The 27,516-nt window shown below is 42.6% G+C and overlaps 1 protein-coding gene and 1 long non-coding RNA gene across 2 annotated transcripts in view; one reads left to right on the plus strand and one right to left on the minus strand.

Annotated features, from left to right (window-relative positions):
• LOC131404393 (neuroblastoma breakpoint family member 6-like protein) overlaps positions 1-12,060 on the plus strand; it is a 27,590-nt gene extending 15,530 nt beyond the window's left edge. Inside the window, exons 4-7 of the mRNA XM_058539002.1 lie at positions 1,523-1,758; positions 5,617-5,668; positions 6,530-6,693; positions 11,576-12,060. Of these exons, the coding sequence (XP_058394985.1) occupies positions 1,523-1,758; positions 5,617-5,668; positions 6,530-6,693; positions 11,576-11,586 (463 nt within the window). The 3' untranslated portion in view covers positions 11,587-12,060. The remainder of the gene's footprint in view (positions 1-1,522; positions 1,759-5,616; positions 5,669-6,529; positions 6,694-11,575) is intronic.
• Positions 1-14,159, minus strand: part of LOC131404396 (uncharacterized) — a 26,288-nt gene extending 12,129 nt beyond the window's left edge. The window contains exons 1-2 of the long non-coding RNA XR_009219787.1: positions 14,063-14,159; positions 13,129-13,393 (exon numbers count right to left, since the gene is read on the minus strand). This is a non-coding gene — a long non-coding RNA (uncharacterized LOC131404396). The remainder of the gene's footprint in view (positions 1-13,128; positions 13,394-14,062) is intronic.
• Between the last annotated feature and the right edge of the window lie 13,357 nt (positions 14,160-27,516).

Consider the following 27,516-nt stretch of genomic DNA (forward strand, 5'->3'; position numbering starts at 1 on the left):
TAGTTATTATACTTGCTCTTATTATTACACTTGCTCTTATTTCTGTAAAAAATGGTGGTTGTCATTAATGGACTAACATCTTCTACTACAAGAGATATTTTCCAAGGTTTCCAAAGTGCCCATTCATGATAAAAATGTTTTTCCTCCCCAACTTTAATTTTTTTCTAAGTATCATACAACGTGGAGTATTAACTAGTAGAGCCATTGGGTAGATAGATCATTGAGCAGCTGTTGTCTGAAAAATGAATTATTAATTTGCTGAGGACCTGCACTGCCCTTTTTTTTTTTTTTTAAGAAACTTCTTGTTTTTTTTGTGTGTGTGAGGAAGATCAGCCCTGAGCTAACATCCTGCTAATCCTCCTCTTTTTGCTGAGAAAGACCAGCTCTGAGCTAACATCTATTGCCAATCCTCCTCCTTTTTTTTCCCCCCTGAAGCCCCAGTAGATAGTTGTATGTTGTAGTTGCACATCCTTCTAGTTGCTGTATGTGGGATGCTTGCCTCAGCATGGCCCAACAAGCAGTGCGTCGGTGCGCGCCTGGGGATCCAAACCCCAAACCCAGGCCACCAGCAGTGGATCACACACACTTAACCGCTAAGCCACGGGGTGGGCCCCACAAGACGTCTTTTAACCCTTTGTTGAAATGAAATCTAAGAAGCTCAAATGTGTATAATCCACTAAAGCAGAGATACTTGACTGAAGGAGGCATAGGTCTGGAGCGCCCGTTTCTCTCTAGTATATGCCTTCACCTCTTCTGACACTTTATATAGGAACTCTATGGAATAGAGTTTGAAAGACAATCTTAGAACATCACTTAGTAGGACAGTAGGGAAGAGATTCAGGCATCAGATGGGGTAGATGACTATAAATATCTAGTCCAGCTTTAGGATTATGTGATTTAAGTATTAACTGAACACCTACTTGTGTGTGTACACTCTATTGGGTACTGTAAGTTGGGTAATATGTGGCCCTATCTCTAGCCTCACAGAGATCACATTCTAGATTGGAATCATGAGAGACATTTGTACAATAATTAGAAAACAGTGAAATTCTGCATAGAGTGATGCAATTGTTCCTCAGAACTTTATTTACTCTTAAGTACCTCCTTACTGACTATGGCTTATCTTCGTGTCATTTAAAAGAATGCTATCCTTCTTGACCTTTTCATTGATTTTTCTTTTCATCCTTTCAATTAACATCAGATGTACCTGTCCAATACTTCTGTATCTTTTTTTCTTTTGTCACTTTCTGCATAATGCTTGATTATATATACTACATGGAAATGGATTTGGGCTAAAGTGAGGAACTGAAGGTGCATTTTTTTAAAGCAAAATTAATAAAAAAACAAACAAACCCAGTGCTGTTTCCTCATTCCCTCTGCCATAGGCAAGTCACACAACTTGTGCAAGAATTCAGCTTGGGGAATTCCTTAGGGACATTCTAAGAGGTGTCTCTGGTGAAACTCCCATAACCTATCATTCACTACATTCACATTTACATTTTACTTTTCTTTCTCACCTTAGGAAATATGATCCCCTAATTCAGGCTCAAGCTCAAGAACTGACCCACTTACGACAGAAGATACAGGAAGGAAAAAGTATCTGTTATCTTTTCACCCAGCATGCAAAGAACACAGTCAAGTCTTTTGAGGGCCTCCTCAGAAGCACTGACATTGCCTACTCCCAGCGACAGAGATTATGTGAGCAACTGGCCCAAGGAAGCCAGCTGGCAGAGAGCCTTGCCAGCAAACTCACCACTGGTAAGTTGGCTTACAGGCTCTGAAGACCCTTAGCTCCTCTCAAAGTCCAAGCCTCATTTAAGAGTCCACGCCTCCACGAATTGAGCGACCTTTTAGCCAGATGTCTTGCTGTTTTGTGCCAGTCTCTGCCTACTGATAGTGATGCTATCAACTAGAAATACCTGGGAGCACTCACCTGGGCCTAAGGCAAGCCCCCACAGACATTTCCCCTTTTGGAGCGAATTTTGTGGCTGGACCAGCCCTTGTGGTTCTTATTATGATTGCAAGATGCACCTCAGCAACAACTATCAGGGAATTTTGAAAAAAACAAGGTTTATTACTGACAAGTCCTAGAGGGTACACGGCATGCCCAGGGCCAGACAGCAAGGTCATGGGTAGAGAGAAAGCACAGGCCTGGGGTTCTGCTGTTATTAGGGTCAAGGGTGAGGTGCCTAGAGTTTTGCAGGTTCACTCTTTATTGGCAATTTTAAAACACAAGAGAGGGAGTTAAAGTGCTGGAAGGGAAATCAGGTGGTCAAACCTCAGTTATCTAAGTCAACCAGAGATCTCTAGAACAAAGGAAACTTCAGGGGTGGGGCAGCCTGCCTCTTTATCTAGTGTGTAGCTGGCAATGTGTTTATTCAAGATAACGGTCTTTGAAGTGGATGCCTCAGCTATCAAAAGCTTAATATCAGGCACTTGGGTTACAATAAAAAAAAAAAGCCAACTATCAGGTACTTACACTGCACTTGCTTTTCACTTCACATTCTGGGGACCATGCAATATCAGGACTTGCTGGGGGTGAGCCCAGTGGAGAAATACACAGGACTGAAGGTAACATTATTATAACTGCCTCCTTCATCACAGGCTTTTGGAGCAGGAGGCAGCAGCCATCAAATCACTTTTGGTTTTTAAGGATAATTGAAATACAATAAAATGACCCATTGTAGTGTCAGTTCTGTGAGTTTTGAAAAATGCATACAATGGTGTAAGCACCACCACAATCAAGATATAAAACAGTTCCATCACCCCTAAAAGTTCCCTTGTGCCTCTTTGTAGTCAACCATTTTCCCCAACCTCAGTCCTTGGCCACCACTGGGTCTTTTTTCTGTCCCTATAGATTTTCCATCTCCAGAATGTACCAGTAGTTTGTTTCTTTTTCATTGCTGAGGATTATTCCATTATAGGGATGTACCACTTTTTGTTTATCCATTCACCCACTGAAAGACATTTGGATTGTTTCCAGTCTTGGGCAAGTATGAATAATAGCTGTAAAGAATCACACCCAGGTTTTTGTGTGAAAATATGTTTTCACTTCACTTCGCTTGGGTAAATATCTAGGGGTGGGATTGCTGGGTTATATGGTAAGTGTATGTTTAACTTATAAGAAACTGCCAAACTGTTTTCCAGTGTGGCTATACCATTTCACATTCCCACTAGCAATGTGTGAGAGTTCCAATTGCTCCCCAGTACCAGCTCTTTTCAGGTGGTGGTTCTGTTGCTTTTTGTCTTTTTAGCAACTTTAATAGGTGTGTGGTTTAATTTGCATTTCCCTAATCACATGATTTTGAGGATCTTTTCATGGGCCTATTGACCCTCCATATATCTTTGGTGAAGTGAGAGTTCAAACATTTTATCCATTTTGAAGTTGAGTTGTTTGTTATTATTGAGTTTTGAGAGTTCTTTATACTTCTTGATACAAGTCCTTTATCAGATATTTGATTTGCAAATATTTTCTCTCAGTCTGTGGCTTATCTTTTCACCCACTTAACAGTGTCTTTCAGAGAGCAGAATTTCTTAATTTTGATGAAGTCAAACTTCGTGCCTTTGTAGTTATATCTAAGAACTCTTCACCTAAAACAAGTTCCTTCGTCTTTCCATATAAATTTTATAATCAGCTTTTCATTATCTATAGAAAACACTGCTCGGATTTTGAGTGGCATTGCTTTGAATCCATGAAAAGTTTGAGGAGAATTGACATTCTTAATAATATTGAGTTTTCTAATTAATGATCATAGTGCCTTTCACAGGTCGAGAAAGTTTCTCTTTTTAAATTTATTCATATTTGAATGGACAAACAAACCTTCTATTTTTTGTTTTATGATAGTGACTGTGGACAACAGAAGAAATTATGTCTCCTAATGCAAACAGGAGTAGGCACAGTCTGACCAAGAAATGTTTCCAACTTATTTGAGAAAGTTCCTTTTCATTTCTTATTTGCTGAGAATTTTATTCTGAATAGATGTTGAATTTTTGTCAAATGTTTTTTATCAATTGAGAAGATTATATGTTTTTATTATGTTGAGTACTTTTCAATTGTACTCTGGACATTTTGAATATTATATCGTGACACCCTGGGTCCTGTTAAAATCCTTTGGAAGTGATTTTTTAGCAGGCAATCAATTCCATTAGGTTCAAACCGCAAGTTCTGTCTCACCTTCTGTGAGCAGTAGTTTCAATGTCAGTTCAATGTTCAATGCCTTTCACGTGTTGTTTGGGTCAGTCCAGCAAATACGTCACTCAGGTTTAGTCTGGATTAGGTGGGTTTATATGATAATTCAGTTCTCCAATCCTTTGCCAGGATTCCTTGGCTCTGTTCCACACATGTTCAGTTTGGGGATGAGCCCTGGGACTTTTGTCATTTTCTAGACAGTTTTCCACTCTCTCCTTGCTCTAGTATTTCTTCCATTCTTTCCAGTTTCCAAGGGTCTGTTGTCCAAATTCCTCTGTTCAGAAAGATTGGGTTCTTTCAGAGATTTATCCTCTCACATTGTGCTTTAGTTTCACATGACTGGGGCTGCTTTAAGAGCAAGGCGGAGGGGCCGGTCCAGTGGCTTAGCGGTTGGGTACGAGCGCTCCACTACTGGCGGGCCAGGTTTGGATCCCGGGCACGCACCGACACACCACTTGTCCGGCCATGCTGAGGCGGCATCCCACATACAGCAACTAGAAGGATGTGCCGCTATGACATACAACTATCTACTGGGGTTTTGGGGAGAAAAAGGGGAAAAAAAGGAGGAGGATTGGCAATAGATGTTAGCTCAGGGCCTGTCTTCCTCAGCAAAAAGAGGAGGATTGGCATGGATGTTAGCTCAGGGCTGATCTTCCTCACACAAAGAAAATAAATAAATAAAAATAAAAATGTTTTTTAAAAAAAAAAGAGCAAGGCAGAAAGAAAATTGAGAAAGAAAAAAAAAGGGGAAACACTCTTCACATTTTTCAGACAAGAGGTCCCTTTTTCCTAGTTCTTTTGACCAGAGGGCTAGATTCTCTTTTGTGGTTTAGGTCCCTGCTCAGCTGCCTCTTCACAATACATTTCTGCAACTGGGCTGGTCTCTGGGTGGAGTCAGGAGAGAAAAGAAATGAAAAAGGAGGGCAGATTCTCTTCACATTCTCTGGCATGCAGAGGTCCCTTTGTCCAGTCATTTGGTTAGAAAGAGGTGGTTTCTCTTGAAGTTTTTGCTCCTCAGAGACTGCTGTGAGTTCTGTGTGAGAGCAGTAATGGGACACACAACCGTGGTCTATTAACTAGCCTTGTGGTGAAAATGAAGCTTAGAACTGGAGAAGTCCAGAAGGCAGCTAGGCAAGTAGCCTGTGGGCTGGGGAACAAAAGACATTTCAAACTTTTTGCCTTGACTCAGTAGCAGACGTGATGGTGATGATTCACCACACCAGGAACGTACCGTCCAGTGTTACTCAGAAAAGCCTGCCAGGCTACTTCTCTACAGACACAACCCGAACCCTCCTGTAATTCTCCCAGAGCGTTCTGAACAAACATGTAGAATATTCTGTCTCTGATCACATAGGCTTTCATATTTGTAATATGTGAAATGAGACCTGCTCCATCTTTGACTAGCTCTTTCTATTTTCGGTTCACAGAAAATCATACTGATAAGAAGGATGAAGATGGACAGGAGCCCCTGGTACCCAGGTAACTGTGAATAATGAAAGGGCTGATAATGGAATAGTGAAATCTAGAGAGGATTCCAGAACTAGAGATCACAAGGCCAAAGGTCCCAGATCCAGGAAGAAACAGAAATTGCTGATTGTACCTATTCCAAATTCATTCATCATACAATAATGTGTCCTTATAAACAATGTTTTCTATTCTCTTTGCAGTTCTTGTACTGGTTACCATTTCCTAGTAATTCTTCAAGTTTAGTTAAACAGAGTCAGTCTGACCTAAAGGTAAACTAGCCAGAGATCCCTAGTTTCTGTAGTCTATAAACCTGTATGGTTAAAGACCAAAGTGAGATTCCTATCTGGTTTCTACACAGTTGTCCTGAGGTATGTTGGCAGATGTTTCATAGCCAGAAAGTTATCTTGAAAAATAAATTCAACCCATATCAAATATTTAGAGAGAGAGGTCTAAAAGCTGCAAGAGCCCTAAGAGGCTACATTGTCTCAGGAGCCAGTATTCAATGGACTGCATCATATAATATTAAATAAAATTTCTCTACAGCATTTTAAAGCCAATATTATAGGTCTCTGTGTGCCCTGTGTGTCATTGGTATATTTTAGAGGAGTAATTCAGTCTACTTCCTCATCCACATGTTATGAGGTCAGTAGACTGAGCACCTACTGCCCTCTCCTCCACCCCAACTCTAGACACACTGTAACCCCAGTCAGAAGTGGATTGTTATATTTTCTCTCTGATAGGATGGCCCCTTTGGTTTCTGGTGCCTCTTCTATGAGCTTCAGATCAGGACCAGCTGTGAAGCTGTGGTTCCAAGTTGCCTTAGTTTAATCTCTTGTTTTGCCTACCTGCAATCCCCCCCTTTCCTGCCCCCAGGCTCAGCAGGGGGCTCCAGGAGGAAGAACTGAATCAAGTCCTGGACAACCCACTAGATGAACGGTATTTGACTCATTCCAGTCGCCATGACTCCCAGCAGCCTCCCAGCAGCAACGCCTTACTGTTTGATGCACAAGAAGCCAGCTCTGCTGTGGATGTAGTCAGTGAGTACTCCCATTATAAAGAGAATAAAACCCCAACAACCAGAAAACTGGAGAATAAAGCTCCAGTAGCTTCTACATGCTCACCACATCTGTCTAGGCTGAGTGAGATCATCTCTGCAGGTAGGCCCTAAAGATTAACCTTGAAAAAGTGATTAGGCTGAGCACACCTATGGGACGAAGTTTCAAGTACAGGTCCCTGGTGGGTCAGGTAATTTGCATTGTTTCTGGTCCATACCTCACCTCAGTCACTCTGGCCCCCATTGACATATGCAAGCTGATGGACTCCAGGCGAGCCACAGTGGAGACAGTGAAGGGATCATGGCAAACTCTCTGCCACCACTTCAGCATTTGCACAGAATCTGTCTAACAGATCTCCTTCTTTAAGATGAAGCATCTTAGCTTTCCTGAAATGTTCTTGCCAATTATAGTTCCTGAATAGTGTCCCTTAAGCTTTACTCACTATCCAAGAATATTGGCAGTCTTGCCCATATTTTCAGAGGTGCAATTATCATGGTTCCTGCATTCAAGGTCCAATCTCCATCTCCCCTCAGTGGCTTGCCTCCCCATAAGCTTCGATTTTAGTACCAAAACATCAGGTGGTTTCCCTAAAGACAAGGCTCTGATCTTGGCAACCCTTGGGTAAATGGCCAGGGTTCTCATCTTTTGTGTAGCACCAAAGCTTTCTTTTTTTTTTTTTTTTTAATGTTTGTGGGTCTAGTCTTAGTGCTGTGATCTAACCTAAATCAACAACCAGAATATCTACTAGAGAAAAGGTCGAATCTAGGAGCAGTGCCACTAGCACGCCTCTTTCCAAAAACCCACCCAAACTAGCCAAAACACCAAGCCAAACCAAAATACCTTCAGATTGGCAAAAATATTTACAAACCTGCAAAATATCTTCAGTCTATCGCCCATACTCCAGACTTAATGTTTACTGAATTCTTGCTGAGTGCAGTGCTCACCTCAATAGACATCCCTGCATGAGATCTGTTAGGTGTCAGTCAAGAAAGATCACCTGAAATTACTTTTACCTTCTTATGCCTATGTTGCTTTTGCTTTCAAGGACCCTTCTGAATAGGACTGTCCTCAGACTAATGGAACCACTTTGCCTGATGGCTCAGAGAGCTGGAAGTACCTAGGAATTTATATCAATCCCACAGCACCAATGACTCTACCTGTAAAGCCTGTACACATGATTGACAGGTGCAGGCATACAAAAGCCCAGCTACTTGACTTGAGGGAGCCTTTGTGGTGAACTAGCTTTGGGAAAAGGGAATTCAGAGGCAAACTTTATAAAGGCCCAAGTAGATAAACAGAAGGAAATTTTTGCTTTGGAAGGCCAATTGAGAAAGGAAATGGTTTACCTGAGACCGTGGGAAGGAAAATTAAAATCTTTAGGTCCAATAGGAAAGAAGCGTATGATGGGAGAGCTAGAGAAAAACAAAGAGAACTATGGGAAATGGGACTGTCTACTAAGTAGCTTTAAAACATGCTATCATATTATAAGAACTGATAAAGTTTTGCCTAACACAAATGCCTAGACTCCACATCTAGAGATTCTGATTTAAATGGTTTCACATGTGTTTGGGCATTAGTAGTTTTTAAAAGCTCCCAAGTGGTTCAAATATGTGGCTAGAAATGAGAATGACCATCAGTCTACTAAGATCTCAGGTCACCAATATAGAAGTATCCCAAATGTGTGGCTTCTTCATAGGAAAGGCTGAACACCAGCCATTGATGGAATCTGTACTCCTCTCTCAACAGCCTTGTTTGTATAGCATGGGAAAAAAAGAAGAGAAAAAGAGGTAGATGGATAGATTGGATCTATAACCTGTCTATGAAGAGTAGAGTTTCTCCAACTTTTTTGACCACAAGACACAGTGAGAAACATACAATTCTTTGTGACCCACTGTTATGTTAAAAAAAAAGCCCTTACTACACGTAATGGGTCCTACCTAGTATTTTCTTTTCTGATTCTGTAGATAAAACCTGTAGTAAACAGTCCACTGTATTGATTTCACAACCCACTACTAGTTCAGAATTGCGATATGAAAAATTTCACTTTTGATTAGCCTCTTTATTAAGCAAAATTCCAAAAGACAGTGTTGGGAGGAAAACTTTGCCTCTATTCACTTACGTTTGAATGATCCAGGGCCTTTGAATTAACTGCCAATAGATAAACAGGAGAAAAGACAAAGCTTATTTACACATGCAAGTGGGAGTTGCTTAATAAAGAATAACTCCCTGAAAACCCAAAGGTAAAGGTTTATATACCAACTTAGCAAAGGGGGACAGGTTTAGGGCTTCAGTGCAAAGCATGGAAAATTTTATTAGACTTTTTGATGCTATTGGTAATGGACAGTCTGTCTCCATGACAGCTGAATTCGCAGGAACCTCCCTTGGAAGGGAGGATCATGGCATATGTATTTCGGGGAGGCTCTGTTTTAGTCAAATAAAGGAAGTCCAAATAAGGTTGCAAATGTTTTAACCTTAAAATAATCTTTATGCCAAATCTGTGATACCTTCAAGAGCTTTAAGATCTTACTCTCCTCAAGAGAATATAACAGCAACAAAATCTAAAACCTTAAGGAAAACAGATTTTGTATTTATACTTGCCTTCTCTACACTGGAGCGAAATACTTAAAAAAATTCTTTCCCCAAGAAGCAGTTTGGAAAGAATTAGGTGATGAGGACCACCTAGGAATGAGAAATTAGTTTTTTTCAATTTTTACTTAGGAACTGTGTTCCTAAGTAAATATTGTGGATACTGTGGAAATATTCCTAGAAATGTCCCTAACTAGAAACCTGATGTGGAACTAACTTTATAGAATGTTGGTCTCCACACGGTGTAAATGAATCAGACCAAGGTTTAAATTTTTGCTTGTTATTTACTAATTTCCCTTTTTCTCTTTCTGATAATTCCTTTCTTTCTTCCTAATCTCTTTAGAAAAACACTTACAAGAGACTTTCTGTAAAGTCTTATTCCTGTCCCAGCCACGGTACCCAGCAGCCTCTAGAGCCTGTTGACTTCTTCCTGGTTGGAGCCTTTCCTCTCCTTTCTTTTAAACTCTGTGATGTAGTAAAAAAGGCTTGAGGCCTGCATTCTAGTCCCAGGTTTTTCATTTACAGGTCATGTGGCTTTAACTAGTATTTAGCCTCTTGACACCTTTGTTTCCTCATGGCCAAAGATGGAATTGTGCTTGCATAATAAATAGGTTCTGGTACCAATTTCAACGTGGGGAGGTATCCACACGTTGTACCAACATGCAATTTTCGGAATACCAGCTGGGTGTCCTACAGTTCAACTCAATTCTGACACTATCTACCCAGAGATAGCATCAGATTCCACAGATTAAGGGTTCAGTCCTACAAGACTGCACCACCACCACTGCCCCCACCACTTCAGAGGCCAGTCGCAGTCCAGGTTGTTACCTGTACTTCTCACCAACTGGCTATAAATCAGAGGTTCTCAAGACCCCCTCTTCGGGTTCCATTAATTTGCTAGAGCAGCTCACAGAACTAAGAGAAACATTTTACTTACTAGATTACTAGTTTATTATAAAAGGATATAACTCAAGAATAGTCAGACAGAAGAAATGCATAGAGCAAGGCATGGGGAAAGGGTGTGGAGCCTCCACGCCCTCTCTGAGCACACCACTCTCCCAGCACCTCTGCATTTCATCGACCCGGAAGTTCTCCCAACCGCATCCTTTTGGGTTTTTATGGAGGCTTCATTATATAGACATGATTGATTAAATCATTGGCCACTGGGGATTGAACTGAGTCTCCAGCCTCTCTCCCCTCCCTGGAGGTCAAGGGGTGGGACTGGAGTTCCAATCCTCTAACCACATTTGGCTGTCCTGGCAACCAGCTCTCATCTTTAGGTGCTTTCCAAAAGTCACCTCATTAACATCACAAAAGACACTTTTTATCACTCTCATCACTTAGGAAATTCCAAGGGTTTTAGGAGCTCTGTGCCAGAAACTGGATGAAGACCAAATATATATTTTTTATTATAAATCACAATATCACAGATGGTGTCTGAGGACCTTGATGGTTTTCACATTCTAGGGCTCTTCCCTTGGCACCCCTCCTATTTCAAAGGAATAGGACAGGGGGCTGGCCCGGTGGCGTAGTGGTTAAGTATGTGCGCTCCGCGTTGGCAGCCCAGGGTTCACCAGTTCAGATCCTGGGCGCGGACCTACTCACCGCTCATCAAGCCATGCTGAGGTGGCATCCCACATAGCAGAGCTACAACTCTACAACTATGATACTCAACTATGTACTGGGGCTTTGGGGAGAGGAAAGAAAAAAGAGGAAGATTGGCAACAGATGTTAGTGCAGGGCCAATCTCTCTCAAAAATAAAAACAAAAAGAAGCATCAGGTCTTTAAAAAAACAAAAATAAAAGGAATAGGACATGGATTTAGGTATGAGATTTCTATGCAAAATATCCTCTCTTTACTAGAACAGACTGTTTATGAATGTGCATGTTTGAAGCTAGGCCCATCTCTCCTGGGAGGTGTAAAAGGCCTTCATTTTTCGCCAGAAGAGTGGAATGGAGAGAGGAGGAGGTGGTAGGGATCTGGCTAACCTACCTGCAGCAGCTTTGAGTAGGGCTATCAGCATTACGTGGTGGTGGGGCCCTATGTTCCACACCACAAGGCAGATGGTATATTTCCGAGGACTTTCCCTCCAATCTGCTAGCATAACTATCTCTTTCCAGACTGTAGCTTACCACTATAGCTTATCCACTTAACTGCATTCAGGTTGCACGTGGCCTCCTGCCTCACTTAGCTCTCACTCCAGCCTCAGATAAGTATCAGCAGAACCTGATAGAAGATTCTCATTTAGTTTAGTTTTTTTTTTTTCCTCTGTTTCAGGTAACAACTAATGCTGGAACTATGAAAAGTTCTTGTCTAATTTCAACAAAGCTTAGACATGAACATCTCCACAACTAATAAGAAAAACTAAAACAACAAAACAAACGAAAGTCTAAATCTGAAAGCAAGAGGGCTCTCGCTTTTCCAAAACTCTGAGAATCGGCTTTCACAGATACTCTCAATTTTTACTCCCAACAGATAGTTTGATGGCAGAAATCATAGCCCGTCAGCCTGCGAATGTGATAATTACCTAAGGGACACCAATACTTAGATTCTCAGATCTTGAGAGGCCCTAACCCTTTTCCCTCCGCACCCCCATCCTGTGGATAACTGGAGTCAGCAGCAACTGGAAGAACATGGCAAGGACTTGGGTCAAGAATAAGTCAGAATAATGTCGCTGCAGACTATTCATCGGCTCTTCAGCACATATCCATTTTCCTTGAAGAAAGAGGGTTTAGAAATCTCTGAAAATAAAGTTTACTTTATATACATTCTGTTGCCTACCATTTTTTTGTACAAATCAAAATTATAAAGCTTTCTTTCTCCAGCTAAAAGCAGGACACTCAAACATAATATGTCCACTACGTTTATACCCCAGAGTGATAGCAACCAAGTCTGGGTGCATCACCTCATTCCAAAATTAAATGTTTTTGAGTACCTGGTATTACATAGAAAAAATACATTATGTCTCTTTCTGGTCACACGCCCAGTTGGGTGAGCAGTGAGGGGCAGGTCTCGGAGAGACCAAACAAAAGACCCAGAGATGGCAAATGAGACACAAAGGTTTATTGGAGTTACTTACAGGGATGTCCAGTGGTGGCTGACTGGACAGAAATGTGCACCCACTACCTTGGGTGGGGAGAGGGTTGCTTAAATAGGCAGGGGACACAAGGCTATAAGCTTGCCAAGAGGGGCTCTCCCTGGTATGACCAGCGTTCCCAGGAACAGTAGCTTACGTGCAGGGGCTCTGTATTCCTTTAAGAAGTGATGTTCTTTGAGTGAGATAAGGTAAGATCCAGACTGGCCAGGCCCTGGATGGTTACAAATCCCAGCAGCTGGGCATCCTGCCCAGAAAGGAGCCAGAAAGACACATGGTTGCAATGGGCTTGTGGGCTCTTACCCAGCAAGCAAGGCCCAGGCCCTACAGTCTCACACTCTGGGAACTGAGATGACGTAGGCAAAAATTTCTACCCCACAGTTAGGCATCTGTAAGCAGAGCAGCAGTCTCATACATGTCCACCGCTGGGGGACCCAAGGAAACAATGATAGAATCTCTGCCAGAGAAGGATCTTGAGAGTTTGCTGTTCATTCTTTTTATATTTCCTATACAGGTCTAGCAAAAGTTCCATCCTAGAGGTTTCTGTTTAGGACCCACAGGGAGAGATAATATACCTAGATGGAACTAGTAGGTTTCAAATAACTCCACTCTCATTTGGATTTTTTTTTCTGAAAATAAATTCCTCATACCCATCGACTTGTCTTTGGAAATCAAATACAAAAGTAGGACATCTTATTCAGAAGCTTTGAAACATATAAAGTAGCCTCCAACTTACCAGATTTCCAGGCCAGAAGGCTGATTCACGTAGGAAGGACAAATCCTGGGTGGCAGGAAGGGATCCTTTAGATGAATTTGTACAGCAGACTAGTGACTTACATTTTCTTGTACCAATGCATGGTATTGAGGACTGTCACACCCTCCTGCAAGGGGGACACCCATAGACAGCCAATTTTTAGTCCAGGACTCAGCTAGCTCTTCACAGTCTGCTGTATTTTACAATCATTTTCCCCTACAATTATGTACTTTGAAAAATTTCAAACCTACAGAAAAGTTGAAAGAACAATACAATGAACACCTCTATTCTGTTCATCTAAATTCAACAATTAACATTCACTTGCTCCGTTTCTCTATCTACACACACCCACACACATTCATATTGCTTTAGTAAATGCAGACAAGAAGCCTACTTCAACCCTAAATACTTCAGCATGTATTTCCTGATATTAAGGGCATTATCCTATATAACCATAATATAATTCAATTATGAAATCTAAGGATATTAATATTAATTCAATATTATCCAATATATGCTCCAGATATAAATTTTTCCATTGTTTAAAAAATGTCATAACATATCTATATACATATACACATTTAACATATGCGTATATATCATATATATGACAAAGATAAAGGATTAAGATTGTGTGTTGTGATACTGATATTTCCCCATGTTCCAATTAAAGTTTCTAAATTGCACTTTTGTCCTTATCACCTGGAACTCTCTCCCGATTTCTTTGCTTTTGTTGTTTCTGATGGCATTGCATTTTTGAAGAACACGGGCTAGTTATTTTGTTCAATGTCCTACATTCTGATCAAACTAAAGATTTTTGGAAAGAACAGCACATATGTATTTGTGCTTCCACTGCATCCTGTCAGGAAGCAAGTTGTCCAAGAACAAAGCAACAAAATATTGTGAATATTTTTACCTCGAAAATATTAAAGGAAACTCAGCATCTGCCAGCAAGGTTAGCACTCCGCGTTGTGGCTGCAGTAACCTTGGCTCCAACCCAAAACTTCAGCGTCTGGCGTTTTGCTTTTAATCCCAGCACTGACTGCGACCCTTACTGCGGCCAGAGTTTACCGCTAACTCGCCAGTACACCGCTGTCAAAAGTGAAGGAAAATCCACAGTAAATACGCATAGAGCCAGGTCATTGGGTACTTTGGACGTGCCCCATATCTGAGCATGCGCAGAAATTATTCCAAAATGTGAAATGTCCTCTGTCAAAGAGCCTTGTAGCTTTCACTGATGAAATGGTGCCATCATAGCCGTTTTTCTGGTTGAGATATTTAAACTATTAGTGGGGCTTTTGGGGAGAAACGAGGATGAGCTTAGTGCTTTAAGCACTAAGATAAAATGTACACCTCTTGCCGTAGTCTACACGGGTTAATATCCATCCCCCATCCCCCATGTTTCTGCTGACAGTAATTCACAGAGTAAAATGCAAAAATCTTAACTAGACAGGTTGTTGAATTTTGACAAAAACAACCACCACCCAGATCGTTATAGAAAATTTCCATCATCCCAACAATGTCTTTAGAGCCACTTTCCAGGCAATCAATGCCCACCCTCCCCGGGGTTGGTTAATCTCTATTCTGATGTCTAATAGATTAGTATTGCCTCTTCTTGAAATTCACATAAAGGAGTGCACATTTTTTTGTATCTGGCTTTTTTTCTCTCTCCTGTTTTTAAAATATGTCCATATTGTTACAGGTATCAGTAGTTAATTTGGGTGTCATTAAACAAGTGTTATTCCAGTGTGTGAATACACCACAGTTGATGGACAATTAGGTTATTTCTAGTCTGGCCTATTGTGAAGAAGGTTGTTTGAATATTCTTGTACAAGTCTATTTGTGGACAGGTACATTCATTTCCTTGGAGTACATAATAAGTACTGGAATTGCTGTGTCATAGGGTAGGTGCCAGCTTAACTTAATTAGAAACTGCCAGTTTTGTAAAATGGCAGCAATGAGCAATATAGTTACTCCACATATTGTCGGAACTTAGTATTCTCTGTCTTTTAAATTTACCTATTCTGGTGAGTATGTAATGGTATCTCATCACCATTTTAATTTGTGTTTTCATAGTGAGTAATAATGTTGAACATATTTTCTTATGCCTTTTTGCCATTTAGAAGTCATCTTTTGTGAAGAAAGCCTATTGAAGGATTTTGCCCACTTTTAGTTGGCTAGGCTTTTTATTATTAATTTTTAAAAGTTATCTATATATTTAAAATTTGAGTAATTTTTAAGATAAAATACTGTAAATATCTTCTCCCAGTCTGTGGCTTGCCTTTTCATTTACTTATGTTGATTTTTGATGAATAGAAGCTTTAATTTTGATGAAATCCAATTTAGCTTTATTTTTTCTTTTATTATTAAGGTCTTTTGTGCTCTCTAAGAAATCTTTCTACCCTAGGGTTATGAATGTAGTCTTCTAAATATCTTATAGTAACTTTAAAGTTTTAGTTTTAATTTTTAAATCTATCACATCTCAAATTCATTTCCTGACTACAACACACTTTGGAGCCACCAATAATCTGGCCCCCAGACATCTTCTCTATATTATAAAAACATTTGAAATAGTAACCTGTTCTGCTCCATGACAGCTACAGGCCCTGTGCTTCTCTCCTTCTTCTCCTGCCCCTCTCTCCCTCTCTCTTTCTCTGCATCTGAGAATCCCAGAAACAACTGAAATAGAGAACTAGAGAGATCCAGTCTAATCTGTGCTCAAGAGCACAGGTTCTAGATTGGGAGGCTAGTTCAGCTTTTGTATGGGCTTGGATAAATGTCTTAATCTTTATGTGCTTCAATAATTTCATCTGCAAGATTGAGCCAATAATAGAATTCTACTTCATACTGTTGTTGCCAGATATGCCTGGATTTAGCAACTACTCAATAATGTTAAAATCAGTAGAGTCATCGAAATCATTGTCATTATCTGCTGCACTATTTAGACAACCACTGTCCTAATTTTTTCATATTAGTTTTGCATCTTCTAGAATTTCATAGAAATAAAATCATAGCATATGTACTTTTTTGTATCCTGCTTCTTTCTTTCTGCACAATGTCTCAATTTTATTCATACTGTTGAGTATATCAGATGCGCATTCCTTTTTTATTGCTGAGTGGTATTCCATTGCTTGGCTATCTCACAGTTTCTTTACCATTCACTTGATAAAAAACATTTGGGTTGTTGCCAGTACTGGTTATTGTGAATAAAGCTGCTTTGAACATTCTTTACATAGGAGATTTTTTGGACATTTGTTTTGATTTCTTTTGGAAAAAAAATCTAGTTTTTCTGTAGTAGTTGTACCATTTTACATTCCTGCCAACAATGTGTGAGAGTTGTGGGTTATCTACATCTTCACCAAGATTGGGTGTTTTCTGTCTTTATAATTTTAGCCACACTACTGGGAGTAGTGGTATTTCAATGTGGTTTTAATATCCATTTACCTGACAGCTAACAAGATTAAGCACTCTTTGATGTGCTTTATTGGCCACGTGTATATCTTCCTTTCTGAACTATCTGCTCAAGTCTGTTACCCAATTAAAGAACTTGGGTTGTTTGATTTATTTATTGTCAGATTGGGGGAGCTCATTATTATATCCTAGATACAGACTTTTTTTTTGTCCGACAGTTTTTGTGAGTTTTTTCTCCCTGTGACTTGCTTTTTCCCTGTCTTGATGGTGTCTTTTTTTTTGGTGAGGAAAATTGGCCCTGAGCTCACATCTATGCCAATCTTCCTCTATTTTGTATGTGGGTTGCCTCCATAGCATGGCTTGAGGAGTGGTGTTGGTCCACGCCAGGGATCCAAACCTGCAAACCTGGGGCCACTGAAGTGGAGTGCCCTGAACTTAACCACTACGCCACCAGGTCAGCCCCTTGATGATGTCTTTTGATGAGAAGATAGTGTTAATGTTGCTAAGTCTACTTTATCTTTATTCATACTATTTTTCTGTGTCCTGTTTAATAGATCTTTTCCTATCACCAGGTCACAAAGATATTCTCAAAATGCTTTCTATCTTAAACTTTTATATTTTGGCCTATGATGCACCTCAAGTTAATTTTTATGTGTAGTATGAGGTAGAAATAAAGTTTTTTTCCCTAATGTGGACACCTAGTTGTTCCAGTACCATTTATTGAACCTATTTTCTTCCCTCATTGAACTGCTTTTATTGAAAACCAGTTGACCACATGAGTCAGTTTCAGGCCTCTCAATTCAGCCTATTTATCTATTTGTGTATCCTGCTGCCACTAGCACACTGCCTTGCATATTATAGCTTATAGTAAGTCTTAAATCAGGTAGTGCAATTCCTCCAGTTCTGCTCTCCTTTTCACACAGCTGAATTATGAAATACATAAAAAATTTATGCAACCATCACAGAACAAAATGTGCTGTCATTTCATTCCTCTTATTTCAGTGTAGGACACATGCCCTCCTATGTATTTATTGACCCCTGCGGTCAATGATCGTCTGTTGTACCCTCTGGGAAGAATAAATCTCCCATTGGCTGCAGGCTGAGAGAGGTAAAATGCCTGCAACACTCAGCAGAGTCTGAATCTTTCCTGAACAAAAAAAATTTAGGTCACTTTTCCGTCCTTTGATCTTAGGAAATGTTTCCTTTGCTTATTTCTAACTGTGAACTATACAAAGCTGTGTATTATTTATAATTTTTCTTTCTAGGAAAATAGAGTCCTATGGATGATCCCTAATTTGCTAACCTTATTGTTAGATGTGATGTGCAAATTGGAGATTAAGGGAGACTTGACTTTTTCTGCATATGAATGAAGATAGGGGAGAGGTAGAGATAAAGAGTGGGAAGAACTGATTTTAGGATTTGGCAGTGAATATCAGATTTTGGAAAAGAGAAGATACTGGATGGGCATATCCAGGGAAAAAGAACTTTAGTGGAAACAACAGATATTTAAAGGCTACTTTATGACGTTGTTCATTTGCTAATGTGTAATTCTTCTTTCCCATCTCTGTAAATATGGCACAGGTGAGCTTGACATGTCTGTTATATGTTTTTTGGAATGCATATTTAAATAAAAATAGTTATTATACTTCAAATATTCATCCATGAACCTCCTAGCTTCATATTTGGTCCTATCAACTGTGCATTGAGAGTAAAATGGGCCCCACCTGGAGATCTACCTGGAAAGTGCAATTAAAATTAAGGAAAGGGGTTGTGACTGTCTCAAGAATAGCAGCTTTCCATAATGTAGTGATTTTCCTATTTCCTTCAGACCTGATCTTGTCTTCTTTAAATAAAGGCTATTGGAAAAAAAAAAAAAGTATTCAGTTGCATCCTTACCACAGAAATCCTGGGTAAGGAAATTCAAGGCAAGATTACAGATTGCCTACTCACGGGTAGCCTGGCCAAGGTTGTCTGTGTCCTCTAACTTGGCAAACTGGAGACTCAACTCACTTTCCCCAGCCACAGGAAGACCGGATTCTGGATGAGGTTGACTTCCTGGTAATTTTAGATCCTGAAATCTCATAGGATTTCTTCCCTTCTCTTTGAACTATCTCTCACCTACTCAACAGGAGAGGATTCACTGCCTATATTTCTGGTCAGGACCCTTTTGGGGTTCCTTGTGGACATGTCTGGAGACATGTCTGGTGGCTGGCTTCTCCTATATGTCTCTCCCGATCTGATCGTTTAAGGAGCTCAGAAGTGACTCATGACTGAACTCCCTGCCTATGAGACCCTAAGGAGCCCAGATGACAGCACATGCTGGAGACACTACAGTTAAGCCAGGTGGCCCTGCGTGCACTGCTCACCTGCTCCTCGGGTTTGTGGGGAAGAGGAAAACGCTATCCCTCAATCTTCTCTGCAGGCCAAACTAAAGAGGTGTGAGGTTCCAAAATGGTCAGGAAAAACCTTGCTGTGTTGACCCAGATTGAAGCCTGTCCTTCCAGTACAGGCTCGAATGAGGCAGGTTTTAGGACAAAACCAAAGAAAAGGATCAATGACAGCACAGCCCCAGGATACCGAGACTAAAGTCTCAGATCTTAACCTCTGAATGAGCAAAGGGCCAAGAGTTGAATCTATTCTGTGTATTTATGAAGAGAGTCATTAGCCGGAGTTCAGAGACCTGGACAGGAGGGATCACGCACAGCAGTGGTTCTCAACAGAGGGTGATCTTGTCTCCACCCCATCCTTTCCCACTAGGACATCTGGCAATGTCTGAAGACTTTTTTGATTATCACGACTTGAGGTGTGTGTGGCTTCTACTGGCATCTAGTCTGCATAGGCCTGGGAAGCCCTAGCCTACAATGCACTGAAATATCCTACAATGCACTGAAATATCCTACAATGCACGAGAATTCCCTCCACAACAAAGAATTATCATATCAATATCAATAGTGTCCAGGTTGAGAAACCCTGGTGTAGATCAATGTCCACACTTTACCTAGGAGACAACATTGATTACTGACTTATTGGATATGGACTCTAAGGAAAACTCTGAAGTCAGAGAAAACTAAGATTTTGGCATGAGCATATGGAAGGATGGAGTTGCCATCAACTAAGGTGGGAAAACTGTAAGGGCAGCATGTTGTACGGGGAAGATCTGAAATCTAGTTCAGGGCCTCAGAGCCTTGCTTGAATGAGTTTTCCATCCACGCCATCTCCATTCCGGCATGATGTTGAGTATCCTGGGGTCTCACCCTGGACGCCTCCCCTCCTGCTTCCTCTCAGCAATCTCATTCACTCCCTGGCTCAGCAACCTTCTCTCCACACATGGGCACCTCTAAAAGGCGTGTCTCCAGGGCAGTTCAGAGGTGCCGCTGGGAGGAGGCAACTCACTCCTGGACTGGTGGACCTGGAGGGCCTCGTGGGCACATCATTGGCCTCACAGAGGGCTCAGTACATCACTAGAGGTCTTGTCTTTGGGGAAAGCAGAGAAAGAACAGTCTTCTGGACCTTCCCAGGAAGGAAGAGCAGCATTCACAAAGGTAGGTAGGTCGAGGCTCAGTATTCCACTCTAATGGAGCTACAGTCGGAGGGTCTGAGAAAACCAAACAGGTGGTTCCCTGGTGTAGTGGCTAGGACTTGGCAGTTTTTCCCACCATGGCCTAGTCTTGATTCCCAGTCAGATCATGTTTTTGCAACATCTCCCTTCATGCAAGAATTACCTTTATCCCTGGAGTTTTGGTGTGCTGCAAGGGTGAGATACAGAAGCATCTCGGCACCGAGTCTCAAAGCTCCGACGAAGACGGGTAAGTAATGGTGGTCTGCTAGTCACTTCTCAAACTCAGTGCTGACCACCCAGCTCCCCACGCTCGCCACAGAAGGCCCTCTTACCTGCACTCTGTTTTTTCCCTCCGGGCACACCTGTTCTTGTCATATCTCCATTTTACACAGAGGCTGGAGTGGCTTTACACCACTAAGCAGCTTCCCCAAGCTTACACAACCATGCAGAGATTCCAACTTGCACTGGGCTCACACTGAAGCCCACCATCTTGCTGTTGCTGCCCCAGAGGCATCAGCGGGCTGAACTCTGAATAACATAGTCACAGCCTTTGTGCGTCCCCTGGAAATGGGATGGTCTACTCTGCCTCTTTGGTTTCTTTTGCTTGTAAGTTGTTTATTGGGCATTTGGAAGAGGTACCTGGAGGCAATCCCATGAGGACGGGAAGGAGGTGAGCTGTGGGTGAGGCTGTCTTGGGCTGTCCCCCAACATAGATGAAGCACTGCAGTTGTCTGCAGGACTTACCCTCTCCTGAAACAGGACATACACTTATGCAGGCTCTAGACAACAAAGAAAGGGTCTTTGTATGGTAAATATATATTTCTCAACAAATTTAGGTGTGAGCATAAGTGAGGCCATCTTGTTACACTAAATGGCCCCAGCCACTCCTCTGTGTGACTACTCGCTGTTCTGCACATACTCTAAAAAATTCACATGCTCTCCTGATTTATGGTCTCTCCTTACGTATGTACTCCCCAATAGCTTGATAAATTAAAAAAAAAAAAAAACCTTGTTCCATGAGTTTCTCTCCAGGAACAGGCTGACCACAGGCAGGAAACACACCTATAAGGTATCCATCACAGTTGACAGAAGAATAAAATAATGTGATGCCTGGAGCCCATCACACCTGGAGACCAACATCCCAACCCCCTCCTAACTGCCCATGTTCCCTGTGTAACTACCTCAAGATTCTGTAATCTTTGAAGATGGGTCTTCGAGACATTAGTCACCTGTCTTCTGATTTGCCAGCTAATCTAATTAAACTTCGTTTCTCAATCTCTAACTCATTGTAATTAATTGGCTCAGATCTCAGTGAGCAGAGTGACCCCATTGCTTGGTATCATAGGTAGTTATCAATATTTTTTCTGCCTTATTTTCTCTTTCCTCTTTTTGAACTCTAAATATATATATCTTAGAATTTTTGATATTGCCCTACAGGTCCCTAAGGTTCTATTAATTTTTTTTCAACTCTTTTTCTCTCTGTGCCTCAAGTAGGATAATTTCTATCTCTCTCTTCAAGTTCATTGGATTTCTGTCACTTCCACTATGCAGTTAAGTCCATCCAGTGATTGTTTTTTGAGAACTTTTTCCAATTTCAAATTTTACATTTGGTCCTGCATTTACTATTTCCTGATAATATTTTCTAAATTTTAATTATTATGGTTATATTTTCCTTTACATTCTTAAACATAGTTATAATTGTGGCTTAAAATTTCTGGCCTCCTATTTCCAACATGAGATTTCTGGGTCAGTCTCCCATGATTGTCTTATCTTGCACATGGGTACAGTAATATTAGAGTAATTTATGTAGAGTGATTTTGGGTTGCATTGTGGATATTGTGAGTGACATAGAGATTTTGGATTGTTATGCATTACAAAAGCACTGGATTTTTTTAAAGAGCAAGCTTGGTTGATATCAAATTGCAAACTCTTTCCCTTGCAATGGATGACAGGTTGATATCAAATTGCAAACTCTTTCCCTTGCAATGGATGACAGGTGAAATCTCAGTTCAGTCACTTTAGTTTTAGCTGAACTTCTTGGAGACTGCCCAAACATGCATAATTCAGGAGTCAGCCAGAAACTTGGGCAGAATTTTTACACACAACTTTGAATTTCCCTTCAGTGGCTTTTCCCTTTCTGGGTTTCTTCCCGACCTCTTGATTTTTCAAATGCTGTGATTGCCCAAATTTTGTTCTCTGCTCCTTTTTAAAAATTTTTTTTCCCCCAAAACCCCAGTAGATAGTTGTATGTCATAGTTGCACAGCCTTCTAATTGCTGTATGTGGGACGCGGCCTCAGCATGGCCGGAGAAGCAGTGCATCGGTGCACGCCCGGGATCCAAACCCGGGCCGCCAGCAGCAGAGCGCGCGCACTTAACCGCTAAGCCACCGGGCCGGCCCCTCTGCTTCTTTCATCCAGTAAGACAGTTTGGTTTTGTATTGAAATTTAGCTGACCCAAATAGGGCAGACCGAGGTATGCTCTCAGTGAAAAATTTGAAAAATTGAAAGCTCACTATGTGCGGTTCTTCCATGTGTCTGCCTGCTTTTGTTCAGTTTCCCAGCACCTTCAGATAAATTTTTAGGAATATATTTTGTCCACAATTTACAGTTGCTATCTGTAGAAGGGTTACTCCGAAAAAGGCCATTACCAGAAACCAAACGCATTCTGTTAGTAATGGCAGCCTAGCAAACTGGGTTTGAATCTCTGTGTGGCTGTGTAAGCTTGGGCAAGGTGCCTAATGTATCTCTAAAGTCACTCCTGCCCCATGTGTAAAAAGGACATGTGATAAGAACCAGGGTGCGCTGAGTTAAAAAAGAGGGACTGCACGTAAGAAAGGCTCCTGTAGGGAGCATGAAGGGCTGAGTGGCCAGCAGCAGTTTTGAGAAGGGACAAGAGGGCCACCATCCTTCCTTCAGCTGAGTTTTAGGGCTTCACAGGTTGCAGAGCTTCTTCCACATGTCGCCATTGTGGTACACCACCACACTTCTGTGCAGTAAGAGGATTCCTGCGTGCAGAAAGACTTGCAAGGAAATATGTTCTCTGGCCGGGAATCGAACCCGAGGCCGCAGCAGTGAAGGCGCCAAATCCTAGCCACTAGACCACCAGGGGAAGTGATGGCACAGTTCTCCTCTCGTGCCTTCTGATGATATATTCATTGGACTGGTGCGCTGAAATATCTCGGTCTGCCTACGCTTTCCGGTGCCGCTTGCCCCTTCAGGGATAGTGTGAAAGGTCGTACCCTCCACCTTTTCTCTCAAAGGCAAGACCATAGGCGACGCACCCAGTGCCCTGCCCCGCAAGTAGCACGCCGCGAAGGCGGCCAGGCGCACAAGTCACAGACAGAATTGGCGCGTCTGACCTGGAGATGCGCCTTTTCGAGGCGGCAAGTGTGTGGAGACGAGGGGGTGGGAGGGGGGGCGCCCAGGGTGAGAAGGGACGGAGCTCCGAGACCCAGGGATCAACAACAACAACAACAACAGGACTCAGACGCTTGCAAGAATGAAGACAGGGTGGATGAAAATTTTCAAGCAAGGCCTAGGAGCCTTGAACAGAACTCCGGATGTTCCCCCTAAAATTTTTGCACCTGCGGTGTTTCCGTCTTAGTTGGAATCATTTGTTTCCATCCTTCCAGTGCTCAGAGCAAAAAACTTAGAGTTCTTTTTGACGCCAATGTTTTACTCAAACCTCACATCTAATTAGTCAGGAATTTGTGTTTTCCTGTTGGTCAAGTATGGACGTTGGTCTACCTAATCCTCTCTCTTTTTTTTTTTTTTTAACAGTTTTTATTTATTTATTTGTGAGGAAGATCAGCCCTGAGCTAACATCCATGCTGATCCTCCTCTTTTTGCTGAGGAAGACTGGCTCTGAGCTAACATCTATTGCCAATCCTCCTCCTCCCACCCCCCCCAAAAGCCCGAGTAGATAGTTGTATGTCATAGTTGCACATCCTTCTAGTTGCTGTATGTGGGCGCGGCCTCAGCATGGCCGGAGAAGCGGTGCGTCTGTGCGCCCCGCGGGATCCGAACCTGGGCAGCCAGTAGCAGAGCACGCACTTAACCGCTAAGCCACGGGGCCGACCCCTCTCCTTTCTTCATCTCTGAATTAGAGCAAATGACTCTCCTGATAAAAGCGGGGAGATCAATTTAACACGCGATCCTTGTCTGGCTCAAGATCTCAGGCTCCAGACACTTAACCGTGGGATGGTGGGGTTGGTCTGTCTTTGCACCTTTTCTTTGGCCCTGCCCTCTACTTCACCGTCTTCCTGCTCTGTCCCTGAAGCCCAGCGACGTGCCTAAGGCCTGCTTGCGCGGCTCCTCTAGCCGAGGCAGGAACCCCACACATTCCTGTTCAACCTTCAGGGAAGCTTCAGGCAGCAGCCTTTTGAAGGTTCTCCAGGATGCTGCACAGCGCAGGCGCCCAGGCGCGCACTAAAGGAGCTCGTAATTCCCCCAGTGCCTGCAGCTCTTCTCACTTTTGTAGAGGAAAGGGCAACTGCTCCTTTTGTTCTGTCCAGGAGGAACCCCAAAGCGTCCTACTCAACAGAAAGACGATGAGTCTTTTCCTCTGAGTGGGCAGGGGAGGAGACAGATCAAGGACGGAAGGAAAGGAGAAAAAATGTGTTACGCAATTTCCTGACCTAAAGTTACCCTGAAGTCTGCCTCATCTGGAACTGGGCCCTCCAGACACTGGCGAGGGTGACGTAGTCCATTCCTGTCCCAGTCTCCAGTTTGAGCCAAAGGCAGAACAAGGCCAAGCACCACGACCTGGTGTCCAGGGAGCACACTACTCGCATCTTTCTCAGGATGGGAGCATTTGAATTTTGGATGTGAAGGATCGCGGTAACCATTATACTAAGAAAAGGAACTGCTGGAGAAAATGGCACATTTTCCTCCAAACTTCGTTTTTAACTTCACGTCCAAAGAAGTCCTTAGAGAGAAAAAAATATTAACGTCTTTCAGTAAAAGGAAATTCTTTCTGCTTGTTGGTCTTTTGCTGTGAGGAAAATGGGAAAAGTTTTCAGATACTACCTTTATTTGATAACTGTCCTTACCTCTTTGCTAAAATTTGCACTGTATGACCTGTTGAGTAGGAAAATTAAAAAGGCAAATAAAAATTTTCGGGTGATGTAAAAGGTGAAATAAAACTGCCCTTAAAAAAGAATCTCGAGGGCCGGCCCCGTGGCTTAGCGGTTAAGTGCGCGCACTCCGCTACTGCGCCGCAGGTTCGGATCCCGGGTGCGCACTGACGCACCACCTCTCCAGCCATGCTGAGGCGGAGTCCCACATACAGCAACTAGAAGGATGTGCAACTATGACATACAACTATCTACTGGGGCTTTGGGGGGGCGGGGAAGGAGGAGGATTGGCAATAGATGTTAGCTCAGAGCCGGTCTTCCGCAGCAAAAAGAGGAGGATTAGCACGGATGTTAGCTCAGGGCTGATCTTCCTCACAAAAAAAAAAAAGAAAGCATAAAAAAAAAAAACAATCTCAAGACCAACGAGGGAGAAATCCTGCGATCACGAAATCTGCGTGGGCTGTCCCTGGGTCCTCCACTATCAGGACCTACAAGCAGGGGCTGAAACCCTTGTTTATATGCAGCCCGGTGGCCTGATTTTCAAATGAATTCAACTAGAGGACAAAAGACATGGTTTGGCCTGTGTTGGATGTTCAATATTTTCAAACAGATGCCCTAAGACGTCAGCCCTTGCTACGGCACTTGCTAAAACGTGAAAGCATGATTAAAGTATTGGACTCAAATTAGTCGGATAGATTTAGCGACAGCAGCAGGAACCACGGGGACCCCCTTCGCCCGGGGAGAACACCGGAGAAGCACTAAGGCGAAAGGGCTTGCGTGAAAAGATCGCGCTGGTCCGGCGCATGTGAGCAGAGGTGAGGGCGGGGAGAGCGCTTCCTACGGTTCCTGGGTGGATTCGAAGCACCGATCTTTTGCCGACAGCCGGAAGCACTGACTTCCGGCGCCGTGAAAAGGCCACCGAGGCCAGGATCTGCAGCCCAGAGGGACGGCGTCTACACTGCTGGGCGGCGGGGGACGCCTGGGGCTCAGACGCACCTAACCTCTGGCTCGTGCAGCTTCGGGGAGCTGGGATCAGCGGGGTCGATTCCTGCAAAAGGGCGCTTAGTTCTGGAGGTGGAAACCCTGCGTGTGATCCGGGATCACGAAGTCACACTGTGGGGTCCCAGGGACCTCGATTCCGGGATAGGCGCGGAACCCTGAGCCAGGGCCTCTCGGGAGCCGCAGTATCCTTGCCTTGAGGGATCGCTGATGCTTCTTTCTAGGTGCCTTTTCTTTCAAAAATGTTAGTTACCAGAATAGTTGTGGCAGGACCTAAGGTTTTAATGGATATATCATGAAATTCCTTTGTCTATTTTGTCTCTGTAATGTAGTTGATACTGGCTCAAGACAAGGTTGACATGAGGGAAGCCATTGTAGAAAAGAAACCCTATTGTAACTTTGAATGACCTCCGACAAACTAACCTGACTGGATATACACCCTCCAGGAGGTCTAACTGCTCTGTAAATTTTACAACCCCTGCTTGTGCAGGTACCTCTCAGCTGCAGTAAGATGATGACTTTGTTCTTTTGAGTTCCTTAGGAATGTGATGACCCCGGAACAGAGAGTCTATGCTGATAGCTATCATCAATGAAAACTAAAAGATCTGGTGTGGCGACTCCCAGTCTGTAACACCGGAGGGTCAACATTCCTTACCCCCTCCCCTATAACCCACCAGCATATATAACTGCTGTAAGACTTTGTGCCCCCTTACAGCGGTTCTTTGAGACATTATTCAGCCATCTTGCCCCTTGCTAGCAAGCTGTAATAAACTGCCCTTTCTTTTCCACCATCTTGCCTCTTGACGATTGGCTTTTGTCTTGCCTGGAGCAGATCTTGCCCTTTGTGCGGTAACATAGTGGTTATCATGTTCGCCTCACACACCAAAAGGTCTCCATTCTGAAGCCAGGGTTGAGGAAGACAACTTAATTTCCCCGGGCGGAAAGAAAGTGCCATTACTACTCAACTGGTCTACTCTCTACTAACCAGAATGCATTTTTCTCCTCCTAGCCAGGTTGTGGAAGAGGCCACATTTGTCACTGGCTCCCATGAGGGGCACACGACAATGTCCACTTCAGGTTAGGTTTTGGATCAGGAAATCCCTTGAAGTCCTCTTCATTATCTTCTAGTTCATGAATCTTCTCCATAGGCTGACACTGAATAAATGATTATCTGAAAGCTCAGGAAGTATTTCCTGAGGGTACAGTTCAGCTTCCCTCCACTGTGAAGGGAACAGATTGATTTACATGACAGAACCAAAGTAAAAGAATCTAAACCTGCATCCGGATCTCAAGCCAGGGATGTGTAGCGTCAACAACCTTCCATAT

Source organism: Diceros bicornis, chromosome 4 (assembly GCF_020826845.1).
Source record: "Diceros bicornis minor isolate mBicDic1 chromosome 4, mDicBic1.mat.cur, whole genome shotgun sequence".
Classification (NCBI taxonomy): domain Eukaryota; kingdom Metazoa; phylum Chordata; class Mammalia; order Perissodactyla; family Rhinocerotidae; genus Diceros; species Diceros bicornis.